This window comes from Castor canadensis, chromosome 11 (assembly GCF_047511655.1).
Source record: "Castor canadensis chromosome 11, mCasCan1.hap1v2, whole genome shotgun sequence".
Classification (NCBI taxonomy): domain Eukaryota; kingdom Metazoa; phylum Chordata; class Mammalia; order Rodentia; family Castoridae; genus Castor; species Castor canadensis.
This window is the reverse complement of record NC_133396.1, coordinates 141,995,832-142,010,195: the sequence shown is the minus strand read 5'-3', so window position 1 is coordinate 142,010,195 and position 14,364 is coordinate 141,995,832. Positions and strand designations below refer to the sequence as shown.

The following is a 14,364-nucleotide window of genomic DNA, read 5'->3' as shown; positions in this document are numbered from 1 at the left end:
AAAATTGTGCTGAAAGGGAAATTTAGTTTTAAATACTCGTATTTCACAAGTTTAAAACCAATGATACTCAAGCTAAAGAAATAGCAAAGTAAACCAAAGCTACGTAGAAGACGCAATAAAGAGCAGAAACTGATGAACTTGATAACAACTGAGAAAAACAAAGCTAAAGATTGATTCTCTGAAAACCGTATCAACAAAATTGATCAAGCAGAATCAATCATTAAAGAGCAGAAATCACCAGTGTCAGGGGTAGAGAGCTTGCCCAGCACACTGAAGGTCCCAGGTTCCATTCCCAGCAATAACATGGTACAAACATACACACACACACATACACATACATTCACATATATTCACACACATTCACATATACACACATACACATGTGCGTGTGCACACACACTCATACACATATATTCACATACACTTGTGCCAGAAATGACCGGTGTTACAATGAAAAAGAAGTTACTGCTACAGCTGCCACAAGCACTACAAGTAAAGAAGGAGTTACTATGAATAACTTTTTGTCTACAAACCTGAAAACCTGGATAAATTCCTTGAAAATGTATCTAAATGATACAAGGTAAAGCCAAAAATCTGAACAGCCCTATATTTAAGAAATTAATTATAAAAAAATCTTCCTACAAAGAAAACCTCAGGCCCAGATAGTTTCACATTAATTCTACAAATGCAATAACGAAAAAGGGGGTAGTTATTAAAAAATGAGCTTTTAATATCAGCAGGACTATGGGCCAGAAATCCACATTCGGAAGGCAGAAGTGACAGACTGCACCCAGGAAGTCAACCCTGTGAAATTCATTTCTTCTTCCCCTTGGAAGGCTTGGCAAATAAAGCTGGGTCAATGAGTTCCTTTGGCAGCCCTCGCACGGAGAAGAGTCTTGCTGCCCGCTCCTGCATCGTGCCCCCGCACTTCAGTCCCCGGGCCATCAGCTCGCACTTGAGCTTCTCCAACCCCAGCAACTCCAGCTCTGCCACAGAGCCAAATGCCATCAAATCCACAGCTTCCTCTCTGAGAACCTGAGGGGAAAACAAGGACTTAGAGAAGGCTCCTTCCTCTGTCCATTTTCAAGGCATGGTGCTGTGTGAGCCATTGCACACAACCCTACTTCCTTATCCATGTGCGAAGAGACGTTCAGGACAGTAAGAGAGTCAGGATTCCTGAACAGATTTTTTTTCCTCCAGTGCTGGGATGGAACCCAGGCCAGGCAAGTGCTCACCACTAAGTCGCACCACCAACTACAATAGATTCAAAGACCCACTGTCAGTTTCCACTTACATTAAGTCACAAATTTAAATGCATGTAACAGACTTGGGACTGTTCCATCCAGAAAAAACCTTCACAGACTTTAAGACAAAGCTAAATACTTCTAATGCCCTGACAAGATGAAAATGTTCACCTCTCTCCCAGTAAGTTTTGTGTAAGATATTCAAGAGCTCTGGGACAGTCTTTATCTTTTAGCTTACCTTTATTTAAAACAAAGAAAAAAAGCTACTTCAGAAGTGAATTTTGGCTTCATTATTAATGACCAAATTCTAAAACAGCAGGTAAAGAATTCTTTATAGAGAATACTTGGTTGTTATAAAGATAATACTGTAACACCAAGAACAAAACTTCCTTTGTTAATAATGAAATCAAATCAGTCTGCAATTATTGTTCCTTTATTCCTTTTTCCAAGATTTCAGTCAGGATAACTGCTGAAAGTATACATGCAGCATAAAAATCATGTACCTAAACTTCCAGAGACGGTGTGAGGGTCAAATTGCAGCCAGAGCAAAAGATTCCAGTGCCCTCCCCCAAAAAACAGTCTATGCACATTTGCTTATTTGCTGGGGGTAAGTTAAAGAGGCACTGGTTAAACTAATGACAGGCTTTGTGCTCATCAAAGCAAACCAAGAGCAGACCTCTAGCTCCCACAGTAAACATTTGTTGGAAGCCATGACACTGAAGACAGCAAATACTCATCTACTTAGGAGAAAGTTAGTACAGTGAAAACGGCTTTTTTCCCTAAAAAAGCTAAGTGTGAGACTAGATTAAATGATACTTCAAAAAGGAATAGATTTTTCTTTTCACAGGAAAAGATCTTCTTGTCCTGTGGCAATTATTGTTCAAATTATTTCTCATGAAAGTAAGAAAGTCTGAGCAGCAAGTCAGTGACAGGACACATGAGCACGCTTCATCAAATCTAAAGTGTCACTTGTGGTGACGTACCTTGCTATTGTATGCATTAAAGAATAAACAAACCAATTAAGCTATGATATACATCTGGTTTTAGAGATGTTAAAATGTGACAGATTGAGAGGGCGCAGTGGTGCAAGCCTGAAATCCTAGCTCTTAGGAGGCTGAAGCAGGAGGATAGAGTTTGGGGTCAGCTCAAGACACACAGCCAGACTTTCTCAGACCCCCCAGTGCACCACAGTGAAAACATACAACTCAGAACTGATGAATGTGGCACCAAGGACACCACCTAGTGGCAAAACAGTGTAAAGTTCCTGAGCTTTGAAAACCCTTTTGGGGAGGACAAGAGGAGCTTCACTGTCACCTGTACCTCTTGTTTTAAACAAGCCTTTCACTAAGAGGTGACAGGGAACACTGGATTTTCATGTTAACAACTTACTGTGGAGATTAAATGGATTTGGCTCCAGAGAGCAAACCAAAATTTAACAAGTACTCACCGAGTTTCCTGCCTGGCTGCCCTCCAGTCTGGCAGCAGGAAGGTCTGCCCTGTCTTCTCCAGGTTCTACCTGGGCAGCCCTGTCCCCCCCAGTCATTTTTTCTGTCTCTCGGTCCTTATTCAGCACAGTGCTGGCTGCATCCTTTTCTCTGGGCTGGTGGCTCTCAGCCTTCTGTCTCCTGCAGGGGTCCTCTGCTTCTCCACCTTCCTTTTCCACCCTGTGCTTATCCATGGATGCCTCTCCCAGCTCAGTGCAGCCTTCTGGAGTCCCCTTCCCAGTGTCAGTCACCAGGCTGTGGGGTTTTGCTGGTGACACAGAGTCTGAATTCAATACTACCACCCTTGGAGAACTGCAGGAACCTTCAGCTGCCATCTCATCACATCCACTGTCATCTTGTGGAGCAGAGCAGCTCACGCCTGAAGTACCAGGTGTTGCTTCCCTGTCATCATCGTCATCGGAGCTCCCACAGCTGGACCCCTCTGCAGTCTCCAGCCCCTCCACTCCCAACCTGTGGGAAGCAAGAGAGGCACCATACCATTTGTAACTCTGCTCCAAGCATGGGCTGAGGACTGAAACACTGGGAAATTCTCCCAATGCCCACCAGACTCCACTGAAAGATGTGCTGTGCAGACAGAGAGGGAGAAGGTACACCTCCTCATTCTCACAGGTCATTTTGGAGGGAAAGGAGCTGCACTTACCAAAAGCACTTCCTTTTCTTTGCACTGGCTTCTTCCTCGTTCCTTGATTTGCTGGGCCGTTTCCGATTCTCACTGATCTCTGCCGACACCACTTTGCTGGAGGCAGCCTGCATACCTAACCACAGGTGTAAGAATGGTCTCTATTATCAGGGCTGGGCTTAAGCAAATCTGGATTGCAAGAGTGCTGCAACCTAAGGCTTTGGATTCTCATTTCTTAAGGTACCAAAATTGCATATGGTTAAAATGGCATCAGCAACAGGCCTAGCATGCTTTGGGTGCTTAACAAAACACAGAGGACCAGAGACCTCCTGAAGACTCAGCTTATCCCTCCACACAAAGACAGGCATTCTCACCTGGGGCCAGGAGCTCATGGGACTGAGGGGTAAGTGTGCCAAATACTGTGTGTGTCCAATGTGGGAGCAGTGTGTGATAAGCACCACGTGTTCTTCAGGTTCTCCCCAGATGCTGAAGAAGCACCATGCGGCACACACTGAGGAATCCACACTCTCACCTTTGAGGACAGAATCCTCCAGGCGCTCAGCCATCTCGTGGCACTGCTGCTGGTAGTCGGGGTTGGTGAAGCAGTGCTTGGGTTCTGCAAGCTTCCTCTGCAGCCGCTCCAGGCGCTTTTGCTCCTTCTCTGCCTCTCGCTCAGCTTGCTGTTTTACCCACTCAGCCATTCTGGGGAAGGAGAGATGTGCTGAACACGCGCTATACGTGTGCTTACGCGGTTGTGTACCACATAGCCTGCCCCACAGACTGCATATGATCGAGGCCCCAGTAACAATGGAGCTGAAACACTGCTTCTGTCTGTTGACTTCGTGGCACAAGGCATTCACCCGTTTGTGGTGACGGTGGTGTAAATGAAACTACTGGGCTGGCTGCAGTCATACAAAGTACAGCACACACAATTACAGAGACCCGTGGCACCCGAGGGACATGGCTGAAAGGAGCCACCGTCGAGGAAAACTCACAAATGCTCAGGATGAGAGGTCAGTGCTGCACTGCAGATGCTTGATTCATTTGTTTTCTATAACGCTGCCCAACTTTCGTTAAACACGTGCTGCCTTTCAGCAAACTTAAACATTTTCTCCAACTTATCACTTAAATTAAGCATAATATGTGGTTTTTTGTTTTGTTTTTTGGTGGTACTGGGGTTTGAACACAGAACCTGCTGCTTGCTAGGCAGGTGCTCTACTAGAGTCATGTCTCCAGCCTGCCCCCCCCACCAACCCCCGCTCTTTTTTCAAGACCCTTTCCAGATAGGGCCTTGAAAACTATTTGCCCTGGGCTGGCTTTAAACCTCAATCCTCTTGAGTAGTGAGGATTACAGGTGTGAGCAACCAGCACCAGCATTACACATTCTTTTTGGCTTGGGAGGATTATCAAAACTTTTGCTTTTGGAGTGCCATTTGCTTTTTGGAAGGCGTATTTTCATAAAATTAAGGGTGGCGAAACACCCAGAGGATCTTGCAGTTTAAACACAACCTATGCACATGGGCTCACTGAGAGCTTCTCTGCCTCAGCTGAGCTGCATAATGTGCATGCAGGAATTTACTATTTTTGTTTTTGAAATTTCTTTTCATTTTTTAACTATTCATTACATTATTTTTGACCACATGTGGTCAAAACCATGTATAATAAACCCACAAAGGTAGGCTTACCATATGTACTCTGTATAATACTTGAGAATCGACGACTATGTTACTGGTTTATGTATTTATGTACAGTACTATTATTTCTTTTTGCAGTTCTGGGGATCAAATCAAAGTCACAGTCTTGAGCATGCTAGGCAAATGTCCTACCACTGAGCTAGCCATCATTTACCTTTTGTTATTTTAGAGTGTACTCTGATCTTTTTTTTTATTTATTAGGATATAAATTCGCTATACAAGAGGGGGATCATAATGACAATTCCAATTAGACTTATGTTGTACATTATTTACATTGCCCCCATCGTCTCTCCCCCTCAACCCCTTCCCAACCCCACTTAAAGCAATTGCAAGAGTTCTTAGTTCTGTTTCATATAGATATACGAAGTCCATCTACCATATACCCTCACCTTAATCTCCTTCCTTCACCCTCCTCCTCCCACTAGTACCCCTCCCCTCCCCACACTGCACCTGTTTTACGGTCCTGGCTTTCAGTATTAATATTTAAGCTCATGTTCAAAGGGGTGTCTCAACACATGCCCACTGTGGATACTTTACTTTGGTCCATGCCCTTCCATTACTCTCCTTGTCCCTTTACCGCCCACCCCCCATTTTTCAACAGCTTACTCCTATAATAATAGCAAGTTGAGGGTCAGGCGTGGTGGTGCATATCTATAATCTGAACACTCAGGAGGCTGTAACAGGAGAATCATCAATTTTGAGGCCAACCTGGGCTACAAAGCAAATTCCTGGACAGCCTAGATCGCATAGTGAACCTATTTCAAACAAACAAAAACCCCAAGTTTATTCTTAGACACTATGCTGCATTTCACCAGCAGCACCTCATATATTTTTGTTTACTGTCTCTGTCTGTCTGTCTGTCTGTCTCTCTCTCTCTCTCTCTCTCTCTCTCAGACTGAGGTTTGAACTCAGCACTTTGCACTTGCAAAGCAGGTGTTCTACTGCTTGAGGCACTCCTCCAGTCCATTTCGCTCTGGTTATTTTGGAGATGAGGTCTTGAAAACTATTTGCCTAGGCTGACCTCGAATCGGGGTCCTCCTGATCTCAGCCTCCCTCATAGCTAGGGTTACAGGCGTGAGCCACCAGTGCCTGACTTACCAAATCTCTTGATTAAATTGAGAGATCAACCTATACCATGTCTAGGTTTGTGCAAGTACACTCTATGATGCTTGCACAACAGAAAACTTAGCTAACTAGACACTTGACATAACACGTCCCAGTGGTTAAGCAATTCGTGACTATGTGAAAAGTAGCCCCTAGACACATGAATGGACTCTTACTCATACTGTGATACCTGCCCAGAAAGGTGTGCTTGACACCAGGGTACTGTAATGGATTTAAAAGAACTCCAGTAATAGTAAGTTAGAAGGAAAGTACTCTGTATTTACATTTCTTATCTTTTTGGTGTGGCACTGGGGTTTGAACTCAGAGCTGTGAACTTGCATGGCAGGTACTGTAGCACTTGAGCCACATCCTCAGTCTTTGCTTTAGTTGTTTTTCAGATGGGGCCTCAGCACTTCTGCCTGGGTGGCCCTCAATCCCACCTGGCTCTGCGCTTACATGCCTGGTGTGCTGCATGTGTACAGCACACTGTCAATGTGACAGAGATGGGGCCTTACGCTTTCTCATGGTTGACATCTCGTAGCCTCCTCCCGCTGAGATCCCGGCAGGCTTCTCGATTGGTCGTCTTCTCAATCTGAGCACCAAGTGCTCGGAGCATAGACCCAAAACCTGAGCCAAGAAAGCAGGTTAAAACATGCTCAAGGATGGACACAAGCCAAATCTGTGAGGACAGTCTATGTCTCAAGACTGAAAGTGCTTTTTAAAGGAGATGGGCGTCGTCATGGTGCTAGCCCAGGCACCTGGTAACAGGATCGATCGATGTGATGGCACTTTGTGTCTTTCATCCTGGTTTCCCATTTCTGAAATGCTGTGCTGGACACCCTTCAGCAAGTGCCAGAGACCCCAAGACTCTGAGACTTTCAAGGAGGTAGGAAGGAAAGGCAATGAGAAGTTGTGAGTGGCTGAGCAGGGCTTCACTCTTATGGACAGAACTTTGAACAGCAAGATGGGCAGAGATGACCATGAAGCCCTGAGAACCAAACCAAATTGCAGCAGATTTGGGAAAACTTAAGGGCTACATGATTGTGCTCAGAAGAAATACCTAGAACGGCTCCCATTCTGTTTCTGCTTTTAGTTCCTCTTTCCTCTTACGTGCAGCAGTCAAGCCAAGACCTTAACCTACTCCAACCTGAAAACATGGTGCTGCCAGTTACTGTGGCTCACACCTGTAATCCTAGCTGCTCAGGAGGCAGAGATCAGGAGGATCACAGTTCAAAGCCAGGCCTGGGAAAATAGTTCTGATGACCCTATCTTGAAAAACCCCATCACAGAAAAGGGCTGGTGGAGTGGCTCAAATAGTAAAGCGCCTGCCTAACAACCATGAGGCCCTGAGTTCAAACCCCAGTACCACCAAAAAAAAAAACAAAAAACAAAAAACAAAAAAACCCAGTGGTGTTTGCTAGGGTGACTTTACATCACCTCACCCTTGGCACTACAGTAATGAGACAAACCTTGATAAAAGCAGATTAGATTGTTTTAGAGCTCTGTCTTCAGCAAGCTGAACAGAATAATGGTCACCTTTGTTCACCTAATCCTCCCCAAAGTTTTAGAGCCTAGGCTCCTGAGAGCAGTCTGGCTAAAGAGGGTGGGGTTTATATAACATAATTCTTTTTTCCTCAAAAAGAATAAAAAGAGGAAGATACTCAACATTGGGCAATAAAAGGTTTCACAAGGCAAAACAAAGCTGGCACAACACAATGACCAAGGAGTTTGTTAAATTAAACTATACTGCTAGACTACAAATGTTACAACCAACTTACCAGATTCAGGTCTTACCTCCTTTCCCACCACAAAGTCTGGGCTCCAGAGTATAAACAGCTCCATGCTGCACTGTGTCACTGGTGCTAACGAGGGCTCCACTGCACTTCACAAAGAAGTATTCCACAGGAACACCCTAGACACAAATTTGGGGTGTAATGTCTTATTAGGACACGATACAAGTTTCTTACAGGAAAAGACCTAGCCTTTTATCTTTCTGTTACTCCAGTTATAAGCAGAATGTATGTTTAACATCTGTTGAACTAGAAATGAAAGTTGTTTCTTCATACGATACAGTCTGGGTACTTTTCCCTAATATTTACGTAACCTTGATATACAGAAACTTTAGTCCTTTTTTGATGAAAATAAAAGCTGCTTTCTTTCTCCTTCTCTCTCTACTCAGTCACCCGAGTCATGGTAGGAGACCATTGCAGGGCTCAGATCCAATTACATCAGGTCTCATTTCCTGACTTTTTTAAACAGGTAAAATTGGTTAACTCATCACTGGTCTCCAAGTTTAAAACTGACACTACTCATCCTGAAAGGTGTAAATGGGCATAAGAAGGGGAAGAAAGAGTCAAGGGTACAGTTCTTAATATATCTGTAAGTGTTAATGTGTGTAAGACTAGCTGACTGGCAGCCACTGCCTGCCTCTCCTGCTAGTGCCCCTGAATTACAGCCAACCCCTGTCCAACCATTGGTCAAGTAACAAAAAGAAAATATAAAGACTCAAAAGATGAGTTTCTGATGCCGCAAAATGAAACAACAGAGTATTCTTCAAGGTTACATGGACCATAGTAAATCTCCAGTGTCAGGAATAAAGAGGTCTGACCACCACAGAGAATGGAAATGCATGATTGGTATCTTTCTGAAGCCACAGCTAGGAACAAGTCCTTGTGAACCATGTCACGTAGCTAGTTCAAAGGGACCCTTTTGGACTGTAGGTGTGGCTCACATGGTAGAATACCTGCTTTGCAAGCAGGAAACCCCGAGTTCAAACCTCAGTCCCACCAAAAAAAGAAAAAGAACTTCATCAAAGGGAGCCTTCCACTCAACAACTATCAAGTGCCTACCATCTGCCCAGGACTTTTCAGGTGTACAGCAACAAATCAAAGGAGAATCCTGCCTCAGGGAGCATCACTGCAGCGGGGTCACCTCAAGTGGTGGCACACAGGTAATGGGGTAGAATGTGTGTGGGTATGACAGTGTTCTATTTCTCATTGCTCGTCAAGGAAACCTCTGAACAGTGACACTGAGCAGAGAATTAAAGAAATCGAGGGAAGAAGCCATAAGGCTTTCTGGGGTCAGTTCAGGGGAAGGCCCAACAATTGCAGAGACCTGAAGCAGGAGTAAGCTTAAAGAATTTGAAGAGCAGAAGAGCCAGTGAGATGCAGGGACCATGAGGAGAACAAGACCTTAGGTTCCACCACAAAGACTGTGGAGTTTACGCTAAATAAAGCTACTGTAGTAGTTTTAACATGAGATCATCTCTGCTGTGCTTTGACGATCACTCTAGCTGCTATGCTGAGAAAGGAAGCTGCTATGTCAGGGTGGGAGTGGCAGATGGTGATGAGGAATGGTGTGGTTCTGAGGACCCTGATAAAGGAATTAGGGATGATTCCAAACCTATGGTTTGGCTACTGGAGAAGACATGCCAGCCACTGGGACAGACAAGGAAAATCTGGGGGAAATTGGTCCCATTTGAACATGTCCACCTGAGATGCCTGTTGGACAGCAAGTAGACATGCTGAGTAAACCAGTGTACAAGGAGAAGGAGAGGGAGAGAGAGAAGGAGGGAAGAGGGAAGAGGGAAGGGGGAAAGGGGAAGGGAGAAAAGGGGATGGAGGAGAGATGTGAGCCAAGCAGGGCTCCCTGATACCCTGCTTGAAACGGGCAACATGGCTGCCTGTCACTTGAGGCTCTGTGCAGGCCCAGCTTCTGTCCAGCAGCTCAAGGGCCACAGGGACCAGTAGCCTTTGCAGTCCAGTGGAAGCCCACTCTGGGTGAGGGAAATACAGAACTGTGAAGCAGCACTCAGGCTGGCAGGTGTACATTTAAAGGGAAACTCAACTGTGTGATTAGCTTCCCTACCTCAGTTACTGTCCAGCTGTCTGGGCAGAACAAAAGGGAAAGTTGGATATAGATAAATTGGAGTTTTCCTAAACAAAAATGATAGCAGGAAGCAGAGCACAGGGGCTCACACCTGTAATTCCAGCTATTCGGAAGGCGAAGACTGGGAGGACTGCCGTTTGAGACCAGCCCAGGCAAAAAAGTTAACAAGGCTCAGTATCGACCGCCACTGGGAGTGGTGGGTCACACTTGCAACTCCAGTTACCAAAACCATATGGAGGAGGTTCAAAGTGTGAAGTCAGCCCCAGTCAAAAACCCGAGACCCCATCTGAAAAATAACTGAAAACAAAAGGGCCAGGAGTGTGGCTCAACCACTAGAGTCCCTGTCTAGCAATCACAAAGCCTTGGTTCCAAACCACAGTCCTACCTCCTCCCCACCCCCACAAAAAATGATGGCAAGACAGGAGAGAGGGAGAGCAAGGAAGCTCAGGCTATCTACAGTGAAGTAAGGACATGAAGGACTACTGTTGCCTGTAATACTGCCTACCTTAAACTTTAGTATATAAACTAAAAGCCACATTTGTTTCTTTTTCTCATGGTACTAGAGCTTGAACTCAGGGTCTACACCTTGAGCCACTCCATCAGCCCTTTTTTGTGATGGGTTTTTTCAAGAGATAGGGTCTCAAGGAGTATCTGCCTGGGCTGGCTTCGAACCATGATTCTCCTGATCTCTGCCTCATGAGTAGCCAGGTTTAAGCTACTGGCGGCACCTGGCTCCAATATTTTTAATAACTCTGAGAACACTGAAGGTAGAAACTTCATTTCCAAACAAGACAACTAATCAAAACTGCATTTTCTATTCATTACAATTCTTGTCAGTTATGTCTCTAAAAGAAAAAAAGAACAAAGAGATTTAGAAGAAATGTAACTATTTTGAAGTCATCCATGTACTATATAGCACTTCAGGGTATTACGCATGTCTTTGCCAATCAGCCTAACCCGAGACAGACATGTCCACAGCCAAGTTCACTGACTCACTGCACGCAGGAGGGAGAACCTCACCAACCTCCCAAGCAAAGCAAGAGCTGCGACAGGGTCTGGGGCAGGGTGGAGGTCAGGGAAATGAAGTGAAGGACTATTTGACAGGCTCACCACAATGCAGGGCTCTTGTAAAGGGCTGTCAGGACTGGACAGTGAGGAAGATCAGATGGCTCCTCTTTCCCTGGAAACTACAAATTTTGACAGCTGTAGAGGAGTCTGTTCAGAAGCCCCTAAATGGAAGCTCTGCAACTGGGCTGGAAATGAAGCCTGCTTCACTCTATCAAAGTGACTCAGATCTTAAGGCAAGAGTGTGCTGTTCCATTCTTACTGATATCATTTCAAAGAGCAAAGTTTCTTAGCATTTATGATTTCTGAGCCCAAGCTTTCCCTGTGAATAAGGAGTAGATTTTCAAGGTCTTTGCGACATTGATCATAGTAGTAAGCATGTCCTTGGGAGAAATACTGTTTCTTATTAACTTTGCAGCTTCCTTCATCTGTGTCTGTTTCGACTGACGAACAGCAGGACAGATGTTTACCTTCTCAGTGGGAGCTAACACTAACTTTCTTGTGTGTCAGAAAAGTTTTGGTTTTTTTATTCCCCAACACTACAGCCTCAACTCAGGGCCTGCTAGACAGAGGCTCTTACTGCTTGAGTCACCCTGCCAACACCCATTTTGTTTTTGAAAACATAGATGTAGCTGGCCGCTGGTGGCTCACACCTGTAACCCTAGCAATTCAGGAGGCGAAGATCAGGAGGATCGTGGTTCGAAGCCAGCCCAGGCAAATAGTTCCTGAGACCCTATCTCGAGAAAAACCCATCACAAAAGAGGGCTTGAGTTGCTCAAGGTGTAGGCAGAGAGCAGAAGAATCAGGTCCAAAGCCTGGACCTGGGGCTGCCCAGGCAAATAGTTGGCAAGACTCTAACTCGAAAAAATGCAACACAAAAAAAGGGCTGGTGAGGTGGCTCAAAGCATAGACCCTGAGTTGGAGGCCCAGTACCTCAGAAAAAAGTACAGATGTGAACCTGAGCTATTTCAATTTTTTTCCCAGTATCTCATCAAATTGCCCTTTCATAAGTTATGTTTGTATCCACATCTTCTATGGTTATGTTTCTTAAGTAACTGATAGAATCCCCTTTCTATTTCTTGCTTCTTATTGTAAGTTTGAAAACTGTACTACTGAGATGAGTTATTTTCAAATATATATATGACTTTTTAAATGAAAAGTCAACTATTTTGGGAAATACCTCCTTTTCAGATAGTTAAAAAGTTTTGCTGTGTTAGACTGGCTTACAGCATAGAAAGAAAAATGGGGGTGTGGTAGCCCACACATGTAATCCAGGCACCAGAAAGGTTGAGGCAGGAGAAGTGCAAGTTTCAGGTCAGCCTGGGCTACACAGCCAGACCTTGCGTTAAAAACAAAAAAAAAAAGAGCTGGGTGCTGTGACCCACCACTGTAGTCCTAGCTCCTCAAAAGGTGGGGGCAGGACAGAGTTCATTACCAATGTGGGATAGCAAGACCCTGTCTCAGAAACAAGAAACAAAAGGGCCAGGAGCATGGGAGACCACTCCATGGCAAGGCCTTGGGTTCAATCCCCATCACTGGGGGGGGAAAAAAAAAAAAGAGGGCTGGGATGTAGCTCGGTGGTACAGCGCTTGCCTAGCATGCGTGAGGCCCTGGGTTCGATCCCAGCACCAAAAAAGAAAAGACAAAAAAAAAAAAAACCTCTCCCCAAAAAAAAAAAAGAAATTAGTGAAAAACCACATTATTTGCAAACACACTGCTTCTTCAAGAAACTGGTGCAAGTCTTTTTTAAAGACTGAGTTAAGGGCTGGGATGTAGCTCGGTGGTACAGCGCTTGCCTAGCATGTGTGAGGCCCTGGGTTCGATCCCAGCACCAAAAAAGAAAAGACAAAAAAAAAAGAGACTGAGTTAAGTTTATAACTAACAACAAAATAGGGAAGCAAGGATGAGTGTGTCTATAAAGAAAATAGTTGTAGATCAAATGCCAAAATTGAATTAGATTTTTTTTTGTGGGGCTGGTATTTAAACTCATAACTGTACGCTTGCAAAGCTGGCACTCTACCACTTGAGCCACACCTCCAAGTCCATTTTGCTCTGGTTATTTCTGGAGACTGGATCTGGGGGACTATTTGTCCAGGCTAGCCTCCAACCGCGATCCTCCTAATCTCAGCCTCCGAAGTAGCTAGGATTATAGCGTGAGCCACTGGAGCCCGGCTAAGCTTAGATTCTTAAACTAACTAAAGAGGCTTAAAATGTCATTGGTAAAAGCTTGCTTACTTGGGAATTAAGTAAAAACACTGAGTAACTGATGGATCTTCATAAATACACACGGACAAAAGAGAGCACAGGATTAGCCAAAGCATCTAAAGAACAGGTCAACACCCCAGGCCCTCAGCAGTCGGCGTGGGCCAGTGAGCAGATGCATCCATTTCCCTCCCCAGGCAGCCTTCCGCTGGGGTTGGCTATGACCTACTTCTCTGGGTTGAAACGAACAGCTTTTGTCATCAGTGGACAAAATCCATGTCCCTAGGCACAATATGAAGGTAAGGACAAACACGGAAAGACCACTGTCCAACTGCCTCACGTAGGGATAAAGAAACAGAACCAAAGTATTGGTGACTTAAGGAGGGCATAAGCACCTGGCACTGGAATTTTTTTTCTTTTTGTGGGAGGAAAAACGATTGCTAGAAGACAACAGCAAAGGAAAGTCTCAGAGTGAATTAGTAGCTCCTGACACCTGGAGAACACTCCATCTCAACAACTCAAAGCCTCGGGGAATTCCCGGGAAACCCCCGACAGACCCTCTCCGTACCCAGCCACCCGCCAGCTCCTTTATCTGTCTTCCGGAACCGCGATCCTCACCTGGTTCTGGCAGTGTCGGTGGATGACATCCAGGACGGAATATCTAGCCGAGGCACACCTTACCGCCTTACACCCGAAACCCGGACCGCGAACCCACACCCACACCGCAGCCGCCGCCATTTCGCCCAGTCCCGGAACGCCGAGCTCGACCTTATATGGCGGGCGCCAACCACCATCCCGTCGCAAGTTGATGACGCAGAATCGCTCTCCAGCGCCCCCGCCCCGCGAGTTTCCGGCCGCTCCGCCCCTCCCAAGGGGGCGGGTCACGTGGCCCGCCGGCCGCTGGCGGGGGGGAGGGGACAGGAAGGGCCTGGCCGAGGCTGATAAGACCGCAGGGCGAGAGGGCGAGGCGTTGCTAGGGGCCGTTGCCAGGGCGGGGCTCGAGGGACTGGCTATAAAAGGCAGGCGCTGGCGCGGGCCCTCGC

The 14,364-nt window shown here is 45.6% G+C and overlaps 1 protein-coding gene across 2 annotated transcripts; it reads right to left on the bottom strand.

The window, feature by feature from the left end:
- Nucleotides 1–593: 593 nt before the first annotated feature.
- Sde2 (SDE2 telomere maintenance homolog) lies at nt 594–14,136 on the bottom strand. Of its 2 annotated transcripts, none has more exons than XM_020171510.2 (7): nt 13,940–14,136; nt 7,961–8,078; nt 6,682–6,793; nt 3,901–4,070; nt 3,390–3,504; nt 2,692–3,199; nt 594–1,035 (listed from the first exon to the last, which is right to left on the bottom strand). In XM_020171510.2, exons 1-7 carry the CDS (start codon nt 14,057–14,059, stop codon nt 814–816), a joined length of 1,365 nt encoding a protein of 454 aa, XP_020027099.1. In that variant the 5' UTR covers nt 14,060–14,136; the 3' UTR covers nt 594–813. The 2 variants fall into 2 exon arrangements, with proteins under 2 accessions (XP_020027099.1, XP_020027101.1); XM_020171512.2 differs by having other exon boundaries at nt 7,945–8,078; nt 13,940–14,135.
- Between the last annotated feature and the right edge of the window lie 228 nt (nt 14,137–14,364).

Excerpts from the sequence above, each read along its gene's own strand:
- Sde2 (XM_020171510.2), bottom strand. The coding sequence starts at position 14,059 with ATGGCGGCGGCTGCGGTGTGGGTGTGGGTTCGCGGTCCGGGTTTCGGG. Across the intron at positions 3,200-3,389 it reads AAGAAAAGGAAGTGCTTTTG|GTTGGGAGTGGAGGGGCTGG; the intron begins GTAAGTGCAGCT and ends TGCTTCCCACAG. Across the intron at positions 1,036-2,691 it reads GCAGCCAGGCAGGAAACTCG|GTTCTCAGAGAGGAAGCTGT; the intron begins GTGAGTACTTGT and ends TTTTCCCCTCAG.